General features: G+C 31.9%; 1 protein-coding gene across 1 annotated transcript in view; it reads left to right on the top strand.

Annotated features, from left to right (window-relative positions):
- LRRIQ1 (leucine rich repeats and IQ motif containing 1) overlaps positions 1 to 21,952 on the top strand; it is a gene marked incomplete at both ends in the record, with an annotated part of 116,888 nt that extends 94,936 nt beyond the window's left edge. The window contains 4 exons of the mRNA XM_080610104.1: positions 992 to 1,124; positions 2,647 to 2,707; positions 7,615 to 7,735; positions 21,798 to 21,952. Coding sequence (XP_080466230.1) covers positions 992 to 1,124; positions 2,647 to 2,707; positions 7,615 to 7,735; positions 21,798 to 21,952 — 470 coding nt within the window. The remainder of the gene's footprint in view (positions 1 to 991; positions 1,125 to 2,646; positions 2,708 to 7,614; positions 7,736 to 21,797) is intronic.
- Between the last annotated feature and the right edge of the window lie 279 nt (positions 21,953 to 22,231).

Genomic DNA, 22,231 nt, shown 5'->3' with positions numbered 1-22,231 from the left:
AGCTGTGTTTCAGACATAACTCAGTCAAAAATTCAAACTGCAACTAAGGCAAGTTATTAGCAATCATGTTGGAAACATAACTTGCTAAGTTAAAATTATTCTTTTTTTTTTTGAATGTTTATTCATAGCTTATTGTATGTGCATCTTCTTTCAACCATCACTGACACACAGACTCAAACATGAACTTCTAATAATGGATTTAAATCCCTACATTGATTTCCCTTTTAATGGAAGAAAAGGTAGCAAACATTTAGTAAATGCATAAATAATACTGATCCTTTTAATATGAAGATGTAATTCCCCTGAGAAAGATGGTAATACTGGACCAATTTTTCTGTAAATACAGATAAGAAAAATCCTGCAGGTAATTTACTGGGGACTTATTCCTCATTGGAGAGCATACACAAAAGGCTCAATGTCCAGTACTGCTCTTATGAAGTCATACAGTCTTCATCTGAAGAGCTGTAAGCATACCAGTGTAGCTGCAGACTTTGAAGCTATAAATTTTCAAAATGTAAAGGTCAGAAGACTGTATTACTGAACCAGGAATGGGGGAAGGCAATATCATATATTTAGAAAACAAGAAATGGCTCCCACATTAATCAAGGAAGGTGATGATCTCTGTACTTGACCTTTTTAGACAGTCCTCACAACCTCATTTGGTTAGATACAGTGACTGTCCATCCAAGCTTTTTCATTTACCGTCTTCCTACAGAGGTAAATGAAAGTTCTTTAAATCATCTGAGGATAAATTCTTCTGTCTAAGTTCTAGTCTGTGTGTCACTAGCAAGACATATATGACTCCATATTCTAGGCCAGGACCTTGCTTAATTTTAATAAGCAGGGTTTGGCAGTTGAACACGTTCAGCCCAAGTAATTGCTTTTTGTCTTTTGTAAAAGGCAATACATTCAAGTCTGTCTATCTGGGGAATCTTAAAAAAAATATTTTAAAATAATAATGAACGGCAGGAGTATCTTTTTTCCTCCCCAGGTAAAAAAGAAGAATTTTCTCAGCTGGATACTACTTTAGATGAGAAATTACAAAGGAGAAAAGACTTGACATACAAGTGGCTTCATACACAGCTTTTGGATTATGGAGCTGCCAGTTCCAAAAATACGAAGTGGTGAGGTCATTGCCTCTTAATTAGATTTTTTTTCATTTTAAATTTATCTTGTAAAGTGAAACCCAGCTTAATAGCTCTAAAACAAACGTGATTTTGTAGCTAGCAGATAGTACACCATATTTCTTGGTCTCAAACATGGCACCCTTTAGAATTAGTTTAGTAGTCATTGTACAGATACTTCTTCCACAGTGGTAAGCAGTGCAGAATCTTATGATAAATAGCTACATAGCTTTATACTACCAATGCAGTGTTTGTTATGTTATAAAGAGTGTAGGAAAAAGTGCTTATTCATCACATGTTTTATAACATTATTGATATATATTATGGTTTTATTAAGATCAGCTATAATTAGATCAACTGTAATATTACCTATATTGTTAGATTTGATTAAGGAAGTAAAACCCCTACTTTTTAACTAGATTGTATTTATTTATATTTTTTCTTCAAAACATCAACTCAACTTTTTCATCTTCAGAGTATACTTTAGTAAAATGTAAACATGCTACTTATTTAATTTTGGTTATTAAACAGGTAAAATATCAATGCAATTAAAGAAAGGGTTACTCTTATACCATAAACTAATATGAAGACACAGTAAGTATATCTTGGTCATAAATTTAGTGTAAACTATTGATATCCTAGTGAAGTCATTAGTAGACAAGCACACCTAATAAAACCGAACAAGTTGTCAGTGGACAAGCAGTACAGTTAGTGTAAGCATTTTAACTTCATTTTAATTAAAAATGTATTTAATTTTTTATGAAGTGGACTGCATATTGCTATGTTTTGTATGAAAAAATATTCCACATTTCATAATTGTATCAGTGACTCTAAGGAGTATATGCAGCACGCACTCCCTAGAAAATATTTATCTGTCAGTCATGTTCCATCATAGTGAAACACTCGAAGTGTCTGTTTAAGATAACTGTCATGATTTTTAATTTGAATGAAACCATTGAAACAGATCATATAATGATGTATAAAAGTAAGAAGACATGGAAATTTATGAAAGAGTTGTTTTAAATGTTATTATGTTACCTCTGCAGGTGTGTGCTATACACTAGTACTTGTAATGACATTTTTTACAATTATGATACCATTTTGGACTGTGGCAGAAGTCCCACTGATCTCCATTGGAACATCACTGGTAGACTGGTTATAACAGCTGGTAAATTTATGTAACTGAAAACGATTTTATTCCTATGTAATATGGCAACTGATTTTGCTATAATTTATGTCAGTACAGCAAAAGTTCATGCATGGTTGCATTTATTGACATTATATTTTTAATTAGTATTCTATCATTTTAATAAACAATATTAATTATTAATGATTTGTTGATTTTAATCTTAAGTACAAACATTTTAGTATTAATTACTCTGCTACATTTTAAGCATGGAATTATTTTAAACAGTATCATTTCTACTTAAGAAGGAGTGTTTCCAGGAAGATTCTGTACAGGTATTTTAGTGAACCCAGTAAAGTGGGACTTACTGAAATTTCTATTCTATGTTTTTCCCAGCTGTCGTTTTTTGCCCAAGTTAGATCCTGTGATACGTGACAGTAGACAAGTACAACTTGTGGTAAGAACTTGTTTCTTTATGGGATTTTACAGAATTCAGCTATGCCTTGGTGGTGCTTCCAAATGCATATTTGGTGTAAAAACCAGACTTTTTCTAATTAAATATAATTTTTAATATTGCCTCTATTTGGCAATCAAGTCACCCATTGATGGAGATCAGAAGAAAATGTTTTAGCACAAGAACCCATGTGTATACATAGCGTTCTAGTTTAATTATCTGATATTGGGTTTAGTTATAAGACATCGAATGCTACTGTGTGTTTTTTAAAGCTTCTAAATCAACCGAAATGTTTTAAAAAATTGAGTATGGTTCAGCATCAATTACATTTTTGACTGAAAACATGTATTCTTGTCAATCAGAGAAGTTTAAACATTCTTAAGCTCTGTAAGTCACATACCTAAATCATTCTAATGTGCCCATAGCATCATTTATTGAAAGATAGAAAGTTGGGCTTGTGTGTTAATATGGTGACATTGTAAAAAACGGTGTATAAAATCAGACACTATTACAATTTCTTCTCTGTATTTTTGCATCATTAAATGTCCTCTACCCTTTTCATGGTTTGGTGGTTTGGGGCTTTTTTCAGCATTTAAAAAAAAAAATCATTTTCTGAAATGGGTAGGTTGGCAGGAGGGGGAATATGATAAATTTAACAATCTGAAGATTTAAAAAATGAAAAGACTCAGTGTCAGAGATAACCAAAGGTTCCTTTGATAGTTAGCAATGTTGTGATTACAGGAAAATTTATACTCTATCTGCATACATATATATGTATACACACACACACACTTTACATCTTACCGCCAAATTACTAATTTTTTTTTTTTTTATATTATTATGTAGGGGTTTAAAAAATGAGAAAAAAATTATAAACTATGCAGAATTAGTGTCTTATATTCAAATATATAGTGTAAAATGTTGCATAAAAAGAATTTCCCAGTTAGATATGTCATATGCCTCATTCTGTACTCTGAGCAATCTTTGCACTTTCTAACCTCTACTTTCCTTAGCTTCACCATCTACGCAATACGCATTTTTTGGAAACACTTCCCTAAACCTCTAAAATTCACTGTTGAATAAATATTTTTAAGACTTCGATGTTTCTATTCCCTTTTTCATTAAGTCAGATTTTGTCAAAGATTTTTCTCTCTGGTGTGGGTTGTCCCCACTTCTTAGGTTCCTGTTAAAGTTTAGGGGCTGAAATCAAGAGCCAAATGACTGTTGTGATGGGGTTTGGTTGCAGCAACACAAATAGTTATTTGTTGCATAAAGTCTAAAACAGTAATTGCTCTAATTTGAGCAAGTCATAATCTAATAATGTTATCTAAATTACATATTATGTAATTATTGCTAAGCATATGTACATATAGGTAGGTTGTATTTTATTTATAGTAGGCAGTTCTGTCCACAAAATACTACTGCAATCCCACAACAGTATTATGTGGTGTGCCCACATAACTGGCAATGTTATGGGATTGTCACAGCCTGTGCCACATAATTACATAACTGTTCCACATGAATGACATAGAGGAAAATGAAATAGAAAAAGGAATAAAGTGTATCTCTAATGCAGAAAGCAGTACTATGTAGGCAATGAAGTAATGATGTGGTTTGTACACATAGATGGCTGGAGTATTATGGTTTTTAAGTTTATATGGATTCTCTTAACTTGTAAAGGTTTAAGTGCAAACATACTTCTGCTGCTTTGGCACAATAAATCAGTTAAAAGCTATGAAATCATAACAAAAATTAAGCTAGCACTTTGCTGCAATCATTATCGAAAAGTACGAAAAGTTGTGGTAAACTGGAAGAAAAAAGGAAATATATATTAAAAAAGAAAAGAAAAAGGAAATATATATTAAAAAAAAAAAGAAAAAAGAAAAATATATTAGAAAAGGAAAACATTCCTAGGAATTTCCAGTAGTTTATTCATATGTCATATGCTTGATCATAATGTTTCCTTGTGTGTAATAGGATCCCTAATTTGTATGTGTTTCATAAGCCTGCATTCTGAATGTACTACATTAATATGATTTTTTTAATTAAAATTAACTTTTTAATTAAAATAATTTAATTAATTATATCATTTTCTAAATGATATTTGTGCACATTCCAAGAGTTTAAGATGTTCTTTTTCATGTATACAAAATGTTATTTCAAAGGTTGCATATTAACAATCAAATCTTAGCCGTTCCAAATGGGAAATAAACCTGATGCATTAACCTGCAGTAAATCTATGATCTTGGTGTGTTAACCTAGATTCTTTTGATGATTTAGCTTGGTAGTACAACTACATAAGTGCTTAGCAAGGCATGCTGACTTACAGTTTAAGCTGGGCACATGAAAATAATATGATTTCCTGAATGACAATTAGGATATACTTACTGATTCATCTTTGTATGCAGTTTAAGTTACCTACATGCTAAGTCATTTCACTATTAAACAGTATCTCCAAACATTAAGATATAACTTGAATTTAAAAGCAACCTCAGAAGTTTACAGAATATCTTGATAATTTAACATAAGAATAGAAAAATATTCAGATGCAGAGCTGTATTCAAGGAAAAGATTCCTCCTGGTTGAAATGAATTTCCAATTAATTAGAAGAAAAAGAAGTTTGTAGTAAAAAACTAATGGCAAAAAGTCTGAAGAGTTGAATCTGATGATCACTACAGATGGCAGTCCAATACTGCACTCTGAAAAAGTGTACGAGTATCTTAAATGTCTTCCAAATTTTTGGCTCTGAGCTATAAATGTAAAAAGGAAGGTTTTAATTAGCTTCAGAGGACCTTCAATCAGGTTCTTTACAAACCTGAAATTAAGTTTGCTCCAGTGACTAATACAACCTTAAATATTACTCTGACTGTAATTGGGTAAAAACACTTATCTTTATTTGAAAGAAAATAACAAAGATTTTACATCAGAGAACCAGACAGCCCTATTAAAGTCTAGTATATAACACTGAATATTGTTGTCTACATGATGATGAAGCCTCAGATTCTATGATGATAGGGATTGGATAATACTTGTGTGGAAAGAGTTGTTGTTTATAATGCCGTGGCCTCCTGGGTCTTTGGGAATTGGGACATTAGAAAACTTCTGCTGTGTATTAAAAGAGGTTAGGTGGAAATAAGAATGATCAAGTACATTGTTTCAAATCTCTCTGAGCATCACAATGATTGTATTATTTTATTTCTGAAAGACTAAAAGCTTTCTATTTAAAGATTTTGAACATGAGGAGCTCTCACAAGGTTAAAGTGACTGTAAATATTAAGGCCAAAAATATAAAGAGTTGTCAAGATAAAACTTTTCAAAGTTTCTAGACACTGCTGTGGAAGAGAATATAAAATATTGATGCTAGCTGCAATAATATAGCCTGCTATCTGTGCAAAGAAAACTTTAAAATCGTGGTCATTAAACATATAAAAGGCAAGCATCAGAAAACAAGGGATAAACTTTCTGTACTAATACAAGGGGTACACAGTCACGAAGGAAGAGCATAAAATTATCTGTATCTTTGGAGTTGTTGGTTTGAAAATGCATGAACTTTCTAATGAATTTTACATTAAACAGTGACTGGGTAAAGACAAAGAAATGAAACAGGTCTCTATTTCATCTGAGTCCTCTAAGTTAGATTGGACTACAAAGCCTGTCTGCATTGGTGCAATGCTGCTCTTGGTACAGTGAGCTGGTTTAAACAGGAAGTCTGGAGATCGTCTTCTCCAAAATAGCCTACAACTTTATAGTAACGGCATTTTCCTGAGAAAAGGAGAGATGCAGGCTTCAACCCCCCAAAGAAGGAGTTGAGAACCAGTCTCCTGATTCCCGATTAAGCACTCTAGCTACTATGATATTATTTGCTTTTATTAAAGTGGACTCTACCCAGTTGGACACCTAGCTTCTGAAAGGATTTGGGGCTTTTTAGCCCAGGTAGAGGAAGGATTTTATCTGCCTTCTGGATTCTGCTCCTGAAGGTCCAGAGACTAGAAAAGTATGCCTTTATGTTCAGTACTTCCAGCTGACTAACTCTACACTGTGGGTTTGTAGATCACTCTTCCACAGTGTCTGATTTTTCCTCATCATTGTTACTGCCTCAGTATCTAGTCAACAATATTAGATGGCTGCTTTTGGTATCGAACAACTTCATTTCAAGGAAAGGGAGCTCTTGTTGAGTAAATGTGTAGTCATTTCTGCAAAACTAACAATCCACCATTTACAATGTGTGGCATCTTCCAGGTCAGTATTTTTAACCTTTGCCCTAGATGTCTCCAAAGCAAGGACTCATTGCTGAAATATGATTTTCATTTCTATTTTGCCATATTTATGTGCAGAAAACAAGCTTTATGCCAAAAATATATCTCCATTGGATGTTAGAAGTTTATAATTAATATAATACTCTTACCTAAAGTACAATTAAAATGCTGTCTGGTGGTTACAGTTAATTAGCAAAAAATGTAGATTAAATTACTTACTGGGTCCTTGACTGATTAAACTGATACGTGTCCTGGATAAAACATAAATATTGCAGTAAATAATCCAATATGACATCTCTGACATTCAACTATAACTTAAATTATAGACTGGTCAGTAAATGATCTTAAGCTGTTTAAGGTTTCATCAGCCGTCTGCAAGATTTATTTTCTTCAAAAATTACTGTACTAAAATGTTTTCTTTTGTTGTTGCACTGACTCAGATCACAAACCACAATTTTAAGATCGGCTCTTATTTACAAAAATGCTTTGACATAGTGCATTTGTTCAGCTTAGGCAACAATAAAGGATTGTGGTATCATTTTGAAGGAGGTTGTTTGACAGACCGTGTTTGTTTATTTGAGGTAATGTGAGCTGCATTCAGAAAATGTTATATTTTGTTTCATGATTGTGTACATTCTCTCCCACTGCTTCCAGGCAAGCCCTGTAAGCAGAGAAGACACGGATTTAGACCTTGTTTCCATGGCCAGTGGAAGTGCTTTGACTGAGAACAGAGAAAAAAATAAGCAGCCACACAGACACTCAGCAAGATCTTCAAGTAAGTTATGGTTTTTTTCAATACCAGTTTTAAAGATCACTTTAAAATGCTAGGAAAGGAGCATACTTAGAATCCCTAAAAACACATGCTACTTACCTATCTGTTTCTTTCTAACCTAAAACCTTTTCATATGTTTTCTACAGTTCTGTTTAAAAACTGTCATGAATAAAACTTTGCTTTTCTGATTTTAATGGGAAGTTCCATATGATGGAATACGTCTTCTGATGATCTGGCTCTTAGAAGATTTTTTTTCTCTAACTTATAAAGCATAGTGGGTTTTTTTAATATTTGCTGGTTTGGTTTTTTTTCCAAAAGTGGTTTGAAAAATGCATGTTTTGTTAACTGAATACCAGAGCACATATCCTAATCAAGCCACAGATCTCTGCTGTGTTGATTGCCAGTTATGCTGTAGTGTTTGCACCCCACTGAACTTACTATAGCTCAGTGGCGGAGGATCCTTTTAAAGCCATATATTTTTACTGCTCTATTATCATACAAATTAACAAAAGAATGGCTATACAGAAAAAATGCAAGTTATAAAATGTTATCATTTTAAGTTTTGTTTTATTCTGTGTAATATAACTGAAGAAAATGTTACTATATTTCTAATGATATGAGGTACTATATTTTTTTTGTTTGTGAACAATACCTTTTCCAGATAAATAAAACTCCATGCCACCAAAATTACAGAAAATGTAAGCAGTATTAAATAAATTTGGCAAAATTATTGAAATTCCTAAAATTGTTTAAGTAGTGAAGCTTCTTGAAATGTTTTATGTCAAAATAAAAATCAGGTTATTTCATAAATCATATGCATTTTCCAGATTTGATTTTTTTCATTATGTTTCCATATATACTGACTTTTCACTTTTAACAAAAACAAAAACAAAAACAAACAAACAAAAAAACCAACTTGTAAACATGTAAAAATATTTGATATCTCTATTTTTCTGACATACTTTTTAAAGGCTTTGGAATAAAGATTTATTTACATTATATTAGTCTACCACAGGCAGAAAATTACGGTGAGTACAATTTGTCCGTGCTTATTTATTTGATTTACCTTCCTAAAATTAGATTAGATAAAATTAATCATCCTAGTCTAAATTAATTTCATCCATGAAGGAAGAATATGATTCTCTCTCTCTGGCTGCCATCTTAGAAAAGAAAGAATTATGTCCTTAGTTTTCCTGATTCTCTCCATTGGCTAGTTATGAACCCGCACCATTTAAATTAGATGAGATTCCTAACTGCTAAGATCCTAAATTTAGGTAAGACAAGTCTAAGCTACTGACGTCAATGGCAAAATTAACATTATATTCATATATTCAGAATAGAATATATTCATATCTTGGATAATTGAGGTATGCAGTATACACTACATTCATATTAATGTGTAATTGCTATCTAGATTGTAACCCACACTGTATGCCTATCCAGAAAAATAAATAAGAACAAGAGCTTTCACCGAAGATAGGCATATAGAACTATGTTATGAGTTTGGGAGCAATAAAGATTAAAAGTGTCATTCTGTTATGCCTTCAAAAAGAAGAGACTAGGAAAGGAGCAGGAAAGAACCATCAACTGGCGAAGTCAGAAGTGCAAGAGACAGAGAGACAGTTTACAGTGTCTCTTAATATATATGTATATATATTATATATGTATTTTCATAAAATACACATATACTACAACACAATTTTATATTCATTCTCAAGATCTCATGTCTTTCTATATAAATTTCTGCACTTGCATCTATATAAATCTTTTCATCATGGATTTGATAAGTTAAACAGTGGTGATACATTAAATTATAATACATATTATATATAAATGATGTCATTACTATTACCTTTGTACAATTTATATTCAATATATAAATATGTTTATTGTATTAGTTCTGTTTGCTGAAGACATTTAATTTTCAATGATCAAACATAAATTATTAGCTGTGTGGGTATCCTTAATCTGAAACACTAGAAATTTGCCTTTATTTATTAAAAATACTTTCCTGTTGTATTGTCTCTCTTGGTTTTGCTTTCTGAAATAGCTAACGAAGAAGCCTGGAAACCTTTTTAGTAATTTAGTATGTGTATTCCTTTTGAGCTAGCCTTTTCTTACAGAAGAGCTTAGAAAAGGTGCTGTGACATTAGAGGTGCTGCCATTTGAATAAATAATTAAATAAATTAAAATAATCAGGTTCTTATACTATTTTTTCAGGAGAATTCAACCTTGATGGTTTGATTTTTTAGGTTTATTTACAAAAAAAAGAATCTCAAATATATATGATACTAAAATAAAATGCATTTTATATACTACAGGAACATGACTTCATGACTGATAATGTGTTTGTAAAGACAAAACATACAATGCCTCAAAGCTGTTATCCTTTCATTCAGAGGGTTTTTTTTAGAAAGGCTAAGTCAAGATTTTCAGACATATTTTGGGAACTGCCCAATTTTCTTAGAATTCTTCGTTAAAGAATTTGAAGGTTTTTATCACCCAAATTTACTTTTTTTTTTTTCCTGAAAAAGGTGGATGGGGTAGGTTAATTCTAAACTAACTTAATTCTGTTCTTGACAAAACAAGATGAAATGCGGAATAAAAGAAATGCTGTGGACATATCTCAGTTTAAGGAAAGCATTTGTGTATTTGAAGTATTTGATGTGGTTCCATGTTATATGTTCAAAGGGAAAATTAACTGTGCATTAAATTCATCAAGTATTTAAAAAAAAAAAAAAAAATGTATATATAGCCTAAAGAAAGAGTAGCAATCGTTCAGTTAGACTAATTAGTTATCTGTCTAATTTAGGACCTTGTCTCTACTGCTGGCCAATATGTTACGTTCTCAAACATATATCACTTCATAGTCCTTCCAGAAATTGTAGGTTTTTTCTTTATGCTCCCTGGTAACTAATTTTTCTTTTCTGTTTCTTGAGTTGGTTTTTTTGGGTGGGTTTGGGGTTTTTTTATGCATTCTTGTCTGACCAATTCTAAAATCTTAATCTCTATGTTTCCTAGTGTCGATAAATTGCAAAAGTAGGTGTGTTAGAATAATCTTTACCTGATTATATTTTCTGCCTTTCAGTTTCACATAAACTTACCCTGCTTTTATGCAAAAAGACAGAAAAAAGCTCTTCCTCCCTGAAGTATAATTTCTCTGTAATACACATACATAAGATGATTAGTGGTTTACAGTTAGAATTATGCAAGATTCAAGTATCGGTACTCATTGGTATTTTCATTAACTCTGTAAATATTGGGGTGAATTGCTGGTTACATTTTTTGCTTTAATACTTGCTTGAACACTGTTACTGTAGTCAGCGCTAAGTTGCAAGATGGGCATAGAAATATTTTGCAAGTATTAAAAGTAATTTATTTTTTTAAATCTAGCTAGACAGGATGATTTTTTTCAATACTTATGTCTACTTTGTGAGCAGGCAATGACGATCATAACCTCCATTCTATCATCCTAATCTGATTCTAGCAACCGACCTTTGGATGAGTCTCCTACATATTTACATTGTCTACCTGTCGTCACAATTTTATGGTTTTTCTCTGCAAATCATACTTTATTTTCATTGTACTTCTTGTCTTATGAACAGTCTTGTCTTTTGACAGGGATTTCCGGAAGCACCAGATTTTGAAAATGGAATGCAATGGGAGCTATGCCTTTAACAGTTATTTAAAATACTGCCCAAAATTCTTAATTCTTCTCTTCGTTGAATTCTAGTCTTTCAGGGAGTCTCTGATACGAATAAAAAACTTCTTTCCAGGAAAAAATTTAGAAGAACTTGGACCTGAATCTTGTCATTCCTTAATCACCCCTAGTTAAAAAAATGGCCATAAATACTATCTCCACTACAAAACATTTATCAATTTCATTTCTCAGATAAATTCAAACTTTACCATTCTGTCAGTCAGTCAAATGAAATTAATGAAGTTTAATAATGCCTTTCTTAGAGTGGAAAGACTTCAAAATCAGGACAAAAAAAAAAAATTAAACACAGTAACTTTTATGGTACAGCTTCACTTCTTTAAAAAATCCCTGCTTTCCTGCTCCTTTCTTGTTAGCATTAGTATTGTCTATATATTCTAGTTCCATAACTGCTGTCTTTCATTTAGGATTTGTAAACTCACTAAATGCAGTAAACATCTCATTTTTAAGCTCTCTCTTCATGCCTTTACTCATATTTTACCGAGGGGTTTCTGGTGGTCTTTTTTTCTCTTTCCTTTTTTTTTCTTTTTCATACATAGTCTGAATTAGAATGTTATAGAAACTGAGTAAGAAACATCTTAGAAACATGGCATTAAATATGGACATACTCATTTAGTTGTCTTTTCAATTTCTCAGCATTTACCTGCTTAAGAGTCTTCCTAGAATATAATGATAACATTTATGCTTTCTCTTTAGAAATGTGTAAAAATGCTGTAAATTTATAATGGATATTTACCATACAAATTGCTTATTATTGTCTGCAAAATGCTGAACCCAATTTACCTTAGAAATCAGAACTGCTGTCACAATTTTAGGAATAAAGATGTCTGTTCTGGAAGCCACATCTGGTTATATGACCACATTAATGTTAGTGAACAAGCATTTTGCCCAATAAAAGATAGTGAAATGAGTCTGTAGTATTAATATTTTTGTGCTCAAGAAAGGCATTTGATGGATGCAAAAGGGTTCTACAGTTCTGAAGTAATAAAAAATTACCAGGCCTTGATACCTAGTAAAAAAGCATGAATGTTGTTTTGAACATCATTTCAATGTAATACTTTTTTCACGTGGATTCCTCTGTATATCTTACCATAATACAAAATATGCCTCAGAAAAAAAGGTGTTGATCCACCATACATTCATGCCTATCATATATTTACATGGTCAGAGAAAAATAGTTAGAAAGTAATTAAACCTATGTTAGGGTCTGAAAGAATGCAAAATAGTCTCAATCTGGAAACCCTTAGACATGTTAGACTAAAATGGTACCTAGGCAAAAAGCCATGCAGAATGATGGGTTAATTTAGCAGTGGTACAACTCTATATAAATTTGAAATTCTTTAATGACTTCCAAATTAGAACTTCCTTATATTCTGCAAACTTATGGTGCAGGTAGATAAAGTTCATAATTTTAATATTGTGTCACATCCAAATTTTTCATCTGACATTGATTCTTTCTTTTAAATAATCAATGAGAAAAGGCAATGTATTAGAAAATAATAAACCAGTACAGTAATCTTCATTACATTTTAAACATTCTTCAGTATGCTGAATTTTAATTGATGTCCTATATATGAAAATACATAGCACAATGAAACTTGTTCATTTGCAGGCTTAGATATTATTAGATATTATTAGATATTATTTTTCTGTTTATGATGCTGGTAGGATGCATTTTATCCACACAAGGAAAAGTATTTGACTGCAGATTCAAGAGGTTTGGCTTTTTCCTATTCTGTTGCTAGCCTGTTAGCTGATGCTAGGAATGTCATTTGGAATCTATATACATCAATTTTCCTATCTGAAGAAATAATAGTCATGATATATACATTCCTTGTATAATGTTTATATATCTGCTGATGAAAACATCATTATGTTTAACAGTTTGGAAAGGGAAGGGGCTTCCTCCTCATTTGTGAACTGGATAAACTATTTGGAATCTACCATTTCAACAAAGGAGTAATGTTACAGATGGATATGCACAGGTACAGCCATGCAGACAACAAACTAGTTACAGTACAGTGACAAAATCAAGGAATGTGTCAAATTGTGGAATGGTTAAATCACAAAATAAGGTAATTGGTGGCAATGTAGGTCTAACTCTCAGTCTCAGTTTCTTAAATTCACTAACTGATTCTTACTTTTTTTTTTGCCTTAACTGGAGAGATATTGTGTTGAGTAACTATAAAAGTGCAGTAGTCCTTGAAGAAACTTTGAAGGTTTCTTTCAAAAATGAACATAAAATTGTGAAAGTCAATATCTGAGGTGAAATCCTGGCTTAATCAAAGCCGGTAACACAGATGTCAGTATGATACATACATCTAATGCACTGCAAAAAAACTTCAATTTTTTTACTGTTTTGTAGGTATTTTTTTTTTTATTTAGAAGTATAATGGTTTAGTATTTCCCTGTTCTTGAAATACACCATCTTAATAACATATTTTTTTTAAATGTAAAGAAACATGTGTAGGCCTGGCTCATGAGTTAGTTCTACTGATTCCATACCCAAGTGTTCTAAAAATTCAACTAGTCATACGTGATTAAAAAGAAGAAAATCTGGATCAGGAATGTAGTTGTGTATAATTTTGCATAATGAGAATACTTATGCATGCAAATTTGACAAATTCTGCAGGATCATAACTTTTTTCTGTTTTTTAAACGTAGCTGAAAGATACTGCTTTTCTGACCATTTGAAATTGTTATGGAGATACATATATATTTTTCTATGTATTAATTTTATATCGAACAGCACACACCTAATCTTTTTGAACAGACTGCAGAATGGTGATTTACAAGATGCTGCTTAATTCAATTTTAGGTTATATATTTTAAAATACACTAAATGCACACTTTAAAAAGCATTTTGAAGTTGCTTTCATAAAATTTATCAGGCTAGGGAGAAAAATTATACATGTAATTTCATCTGGTTTGATTTATGAAAATAATTCAAGAACTATGTTTAACAAATACACAGAGGCATTTCCTAAAATTTAAGTGCTTAATATTACAGCCTGACAGTCTTTTAGTAGGGTTTGGGGATACTTGAGGGCAGGTTGGTTGTTTTTGTTAAAGAGAAACCAGGTTTTTAAAAAAGAAAATCCATTCTGAGACATTAACCACTTGGAACCTTGGAACCATTAGATACACCAGAAGGATATTTTTCGTACGAGAGGGGCAAACAATAACAATTTTGGATTTCCTTTCTGTGTGTTATTTGTTCGGTAGTTTCAAAAATTTTTTTCAAGTCAGTGCACAGAAGGACTCAGTAATGAATGTTGGGTGGCAAAGACGTGTCTCCCCCAAGAAAAATCTTTCCTTGTTTTTTTTTCCCTTCTAATCTGTCTCTTTTTCATTGCTGACTTTTCCACACTTGTGTTCCATAGTCCTTTCATTTACTATGAACAATTCTTGTTTCTCCTCCTCAAACTTCTTACTCCAGCATCATCATCCTCTCCCATCCTTAGGCTTCCTTCACACAGTCACCAAGTCTTGTGTTTCTTTCCACAGATCTTTCTCTGGTTACCTTTTTCTTAGTCTCTCCATTCCTTCTTGTACCCAGATATTCCTTGACAGTACTGCTCAGATTCATCATCTCCTAGTTTAACCTTCCTCCAAATTTGGCCTGGTTTAGTGTACTATTTAGACAGATCTTGAGCCCAGACTCTTAATGTACTTATTCTGTGTATCATTTCTTATCATCACCTATATTTTCACTTTTTTAAATTATGAAATTTCTGAGAGTTAGGGCCCATCTAGTGACACTTAATCCATGTCTTTCATTCTTATTTGGTCCCCATTTGCCAATTCACAACTTTCTTCTTTCCCATATTTTCTCTCTGCTCCCAGTGTCAGTCTGTATGTCAAGTCATTCTAGTCTCTTGTGCCATCTATGCCAGGGTACTGTGTACTAAGTTAGCCATAGTTTCTCTAACTAAGAAACTGAGTTAGAGAAACTAACTCTCACTTAGTTTCTCCTTAGTTTCTCTCTTAACTCCAAGTCAGTCTCATTTTTCTTTCAGGTTTAATTCCAGCTCCCTACCTCTTCTCTCAGTCTCTGTCCTATGGGATCTTTAGCTCTTATCCTTTCCATAGCTAGGCTACATCTGCCACAGAAAGCATAAAACAGTCAGACTCTTAAGTTCCCTGACCTAGCATGATCTTCAACATTATTTTTAGCTATAGTCTTGCTTAGCTCTGTGTAACATCATGGTAAAGCATGTTTCCATGCTGACTGATATTTTAGGGAATAAAGCCCAAAAAAATCAAGACCTTGTCCTCTGATCATGTAGAAACTTCAGTTTGTATATACTTTATCCAAATTTGGACAGATCCTAACAGCAAGTCTCTATTACTTGGCAGACTTAAAGTCTTCTGTGAAAAGGGGAACATAAATGTTTCACATATTTTCTTAGAAGTGACCGACCTTTCAGAAAACTTCAGCCAGAGGCAGATACTCAGTGTGTAAAATTTCATCCTAAATGGTCAAAATTTGGGAAATGGATAAGGAGCTGAAAAAAAAATAAATATTTGGCTTTAATAACCAACAGTGCTTAAAATCCTGTTCATAGTTAGGAAAATGTTATAATTCACAGGAACTTATTTGAGCATTATGTTTATTATTTTAAGTGTTCAGAATGGCAATTAATAAATTTTATAACTTATTCTTGCAAATGCTTGTAAATGTTTGTCTATCTGAATTCCTTCATGTAACTCAGTCACATTTAAGTCAAGTATTTAATTGTCAGCAAGATCAACAGCATCAGTGTTCAGTGACTAAAGATATTTAAGTTCATTGTTTCTATAAAATTTTAAGATTAGTCTCTAGTCCTACCAACTTAAAGTCAAGGAGATTTACAGAGAAAACTAATCATTTGCTTACAAAAAAAAAAAGAAAGTCATAAGTATGTTTTATCTTCAAATCTCCATATGGAGATATATCTTTACATATTGCATGGGATTTCGTATATGATGCTCCTTCTCAAGGTTGTACAAATATAAGTGTATGAAATACAAAAATTTAATGTAAAATTGCAAAACATTTTTGGTTTGATGTAAATAATGCAACTAAAAAAACATGTTTGATCCACATTCAGTATACCCAAAAGTAACATCATTAAAAAATAACTTTTCTGAAATTGTAGCATTTACCTTTTTCACAGACCTGCTGAACCTAGCTTCTTTTCAGAGCTTAAATTGATGTAAACACTTTGCTGCTATGGATTTGTTCTGGTCACTTTCATTAAAATGTTGAAGTTTTTTCTCCATGCCTTCTTATGCTGTATTTGCACTTAAGTAATACAATATGGTAAAGACTTTGAAATAAATTATATCTCCAGACACACAATGTTAGGTGGATCAATAAATGCCCTATGACGTCTACTATACATCATAAAATGTCTATCATAGCCTGTTTAATAAAGCTTTTCTTCTTGGACACCAAGAATTTCATTCAAAGCATTTTACATATTGCATTACTTATCAAAACAGAGGATATGTAAACCTTGACATTTGTTAAAAGACCCAGGCCTTAACCAAAAAAGACCAGAACAAATCAATAGCAGAAAACAGCTTAAACAACAGAAAAGTGACTGCTTGGAAATAGAAGCATGTGAGCTTAACCCAAGACAAGCTTTCAACACATACTCAAAAGAAATGGTTATTTGATATATATACAAGCACCTGAAAATCTCTCAAACTATACTGGAGCTTCACATATGCAATGCTACAATTAAATGAAAGTACAGTCAATAACTGTTACAGCCCGTATTCCAAGCCTGATTTGGGATAGGAGAAGTTAAATTGCTTTTCTTGGCTAAGATTTCGTTTCCATATGAGGGGGTATTAGAATAACTGTATATCATGTAAAATTGTACTTAATACACTCACCAGGTTCTATTTAATTCCAGTACCAGTAATGGTAAAAGTTATTTGTATTGTAGAATCATAGAACCATAGAATCATAGAACAGTTAGGATTGGAAATGACCTTAAGGTCATCTAGTTCCAACCCCCCTGCCACAGACAGGGAGACTTACTTTATTAACACTACTACTGTTACTGTTAGTATTATTGCTATTATTCCTATTATTGTTGTAAAAAATATCAGTACTTTATAAAGTAAAAAATCGTTCATTTTAATAGGTCTAATTTATACTTAGTAAAGATATCTTGAAACAACGTGAATCTTTCTGTTGTTGCCTTTGGGTAAGTCCCACTTCAAATATACTCATGGAACATAACATGAAAAGAAAATATCATGATCGTGCTTAAAATTACTCATAAATCACAAATACACACATGCCAATCTATGTGTGTATATGTACATATTAATGACATATATGCCTTTCAAATATCTTTACACTGATGGCAAAATATGACTGTAGATATCACCTTTTATTTTTCCAGTTAACAAGTTCTGATAACAGTTATTTTTATTCACTCATATATGCTAATACATGAACTGTTCATTTGCAAGGCACATTGCAGTTTAGGGGGAAATGAAGGTATTGCAAATCCAAGCTTGCTGGAAAAACTGTTTACATCATTACTAATGCAGTAAGATAAAAATATAAGATCTCTCTTAAAAAAAATATAGAGGTGCAAAGGAAGACTTTAAAATAAAGTGCACCCCAAAGAACAGTTAAAGGAACAGATGCAGATATTTTACATTTTAATAATACCTTAATATTGATCTTGAAGCACTTCAAGTATATGCTCAGTAGAATATTTAAAAAAAAAAGCAAAGTGCAATAATTACTTTTTGGTGAATCTTTGCTTTATTTATTTCTGTACATTGAACTAAATATCCACTCCACTTTTTTTACTTTCTCCCTTGTTCTTAAAATAAAAAAAAATCTCATAAAACAATAAAATTGCATAACTTCCCCTGAGCAGGCATAAACATACTTATGTCCAAGGAGAAGTAAAGCATAATATACATGAGTAACAAATATAAATAAATATAATAAGCATTTTTGTTTTGGTTTGGTTTGGGGTTTTTTGTTTTTTGGTTTTGGTTGGGTTTTTTTGGTTGGTTGGTTGGTTTCAGTTGTTTTTTTTAATTTTTGTTTTTGTTTTGGGGTTTTTTTATGAAAAATAAGACTGTATTTTAAAGGAACATTTCTAAGTGTTCTAGTTTCTTTGAATTAATTCAGCATGGCATTGTCATCCCTTACCAGACTCTCTAGTCTTCTGTCATCTACTTGATCTCGAGAAAACTCTAACCATTTGCTAATAGAGCTGCCTTTATTGAATATTTCTAAAGGAAAAAAAATTGCCAATCTGAATAATAATGTAGAATCAGAAAGTCTATTGTAAATACAGGTATTGACACCAAGTAACTGTGTTTTAGTTTTAATTTGTATATGGTATCTTTACTTCTTGCAAGACCCTACCTAGATGTTTAGTTTACACTTAAGTTCAAAGCTGTACTTACTTCACTGCAAGAATGTTCATACCAAGAGTTATACTGAAGATAATACCAAGAAGTCATACCAAGAGATACTGAAATTGCAAAAGATGTGAATTAAAAATAAGCATAGTAATTGTGGACACATATGATAAATCAAGCAAGTCCTATATTTGCAATGCATTCCATTCCTGTATTTTCTTTTTTTTTTGTTTTTTGTTCTGTTTTCAATCATAATTATCAGTTAAGCCACTAGCAGTCTAAGTATAATATCTGAGAATTAGGTCTAATATGAATAGGAGTAAGCAAACCTCACTATGCTTATATGCAGGTCTAACTCATATCTTTGAGAATTCTTCTTCAGGGAATAGGCAGTTGGATCTCCATGCCAATTCTGTTTTTCTTCGCTGCAGTTAGACCGGTCACCAGAACAGCAACGTTGATATTAATACCCACCTCTTAGTACTGTTTACTAGATATAAAAGGTGCTTTATCAGAAATGCAAGTATAATTATGCTCTTTTCAAAGATGGGAAGATGGGACATACAAGGGGAGTGATTTACAATGATTTACAACAAACTTGTCTTGTAGATATAGTTGATCATTCCCTATAGTGGTATTATTTTATTTGGCTGACAGTGCCGAGAACTTTATGAAGGATGGGAAGAAAGAATGCAGAGTAGTCTATGCTTTAATCCTGTCTTTCTAGGTCACTAGTGTGTATCAAATTTTAAAGTAGACCCTAGGAAATATAACCAGCACCTCAGGATAGATAAAGAAAAAGGGACCTATGCCTTTCAGAACTTCGGATAGCCTCTGATTTATTAACTTGCATTCAATTGAGCAGAGTCTACGCCTTTAGAGTACCTGACATTTTGCAAAAATATCTTCAGGCTGAGGAAGGTGTCCTGCTCTGTTACTGAGGGCCTACAAATCCTGAGCTTAGATTCTCACAGACATCTAAAATCTTGTTTTGTTCAGGCAGTTTATATTCACTCAAAATTAATAAGTTATTACATTTTGCTCACAAAATATTTGATTGTGTTGCCATCTAAACAATGCAAAAATGAGTTGCAATTAACTTTTGAGTCTGAAGTTTAGACAAGTGGAATTCATGCTATGACAGATGTGGCTGTTATTCTGCCAAAATAAAAGGTTATATTAGTAATTTATGGAGACTTATCACAAGTTTCTTGCAAAAAATTATGGCAAGTATTTGGGGATTTTATTTTTCTGTAATAATAATATACATTTCATAGTAATGAGAAGACAAAATATCCCTTCCAATGAGTTCTGTATAGTTATAAGGCTCTTCTCAGTCCCTTCCAATCTCTAGCATACTGTGATACTGTGATATAAGTGAAAGGCCAGAAAACCTGCAGACTTCTAAAGTCCATTGTGAGAATAATATCTAGCAGTACAGAGAAGTTCATAAACAAGTGAGGTTATTAGTCCAGAAAGAATCCAGATTAAGCAATTAGGATGAGATTGACTTCCTGTTTTGCTACATTAACTCTATCACTTCTAAACTAATTTTCAAATTTACTGTTACTGATGTTTTTTGTTCTGTCATTTGTTATTTATTCTGGTTTTAAAAGAACATAATAACAAATATTTGTTTTGTTGAAATATAGAAATAAATAACTGTTATGTTGTCTTTATCATTGATGCAGTCTTGAAGATGAGTACGTGGGAAAGTCAGTCTCAATCATAAATTATCCCCATACTTCCTTTCCAGTCTGAACGTACAATACCTATTTCCCTTTTATTTATTTATTTTTTATTCTTTTTGTTGTTTACCAATGTTTTCAACTTCATAAAACATCTTTTAAATTAAAGGAGTACATGGAAAAGGGAAGTGTAGGCTGGGAAAAGCTCCTGACATTTAGATCTAGCAGACTACAGAAAAGCATTCATGAGAAAACAGAGATGTTCTTCCTGTTTGAGATGTATAGCTATGTTTTTTATATTAACAAATAGAATTATGTTCAGCCATATGATTTAAGCTTTTAATTTTGGGGACTATTTATTGTGAAAATTTTATTTTTTGCTATTGAACAGTACTAAAAAGTTGAAATATCAAAAATGCTGAAAATATGCAATTAGTAAGCTTTTGCCTTAATAGGTGGCAAAAATGTTTGTAAAATTTTTATTTGATAAGCTAAGTGTGCTAATTTTATATATGTTTATGTAAAAAAGCCTGTTCTACTGTGGACATCGTATCATTCTCTTGCACAGTTTGTCTTCCACAGATGCTTTCTTCCTTACAGATGTCTTAGAAAGGTTTTTCCATCTGTAAAGTGATGTTTTTTATAGAATAAGAATCATATCTTTTGTTAGGTATACTGGTTATTTTATTTAAATAATTACGTATTTTGTAGAAACTAAATTACTCAAGCATCTGTATGCATGACTATGAAAGTGATTATTTCACTTTATTTTATGTTTGTTTATATTTGCTGTGGCACCACTCAGCATCAAATTTAAGTATTCCTGGGTTTTGAAAAAAAAAAAAAAGAAAAAAAGAAATATCCTCTTATATTTGTTCTAATAAGGAAGAACTTGTTAATTAGATGTATGGTATGAACTAATTCTCCATTCACTTGAAGGATGGATGACATTACTAGTTTCTATGTCAAAGGCACTGAGCATCTGTGTATGTGTTTAAAATATGCTCAAAATGGACAGTGGTGCTTTCAAAAATATTTTGTGTAGTAATTTTACTGCCTATTTTGATAAAGAGATTGTTCTTAAAAAAGTACTATCTTGTGAAAATACTTTTATTACTTTTAAAACAGTGAGCAATACATAATTATGAAAGTTGTGTGCTATCAAATTAGACATATTAATGTGTATTACTATCTTAAAAAGAATATGATGCAGTGAAATTTAGGGAGTTCTGTTTGATTTTTAATTTCATGTGTTCTATTTATTGTCTAGAAAAGAATATACCTACTCCAGAAAAATCATGTTTGGGTCCATCTCATAAAGAACGGATATCATTTCGAGACCATCCAGTGCAGTTCAGCGGAGGATGGGGAGCAGGCAAAAAAAGGACAAAGTTTAAAAATATTGGAGATAACCAGTTGATATAATCAAACATGGAAAGCATATGGAGAGCTGTTTCTTTTTAAGTCTATGAATATTAATTTTTGGATTCTCATTTAGTACCAATATAAAGAGTTTCAATTAACTACATTTGACTTTTTTATTATACATAGTTTCAGCAGTTTGGGTTGGTTTTGTTTTGGTCAAAGTATTTTATACCTGTCAGTAAGTTATCATAGTTTGTGTTTTCAATTACTTGTATGTTCATGTCGTGTAGAATGCAGAGCTGATCAAACCTACAAGGATTGTTGTACAGTGAATAAGTT

This window comes from Psittacula echo, assembly GCF_963264785.1.
Source record: "Psittacula echo genome assembly, chromosome: 1".
Lineage (NCBI taxonomy): Eukaryota > Metazoa > Chordata > Aves > Psittaciformes > Psittacidae > Psittacula > Psittacula echo.
The sequence above is the reverse complement of the archived record's forward strand: the minus strand, read 5'-3'. Positions and strand labels throughout refer to the sequence as shown.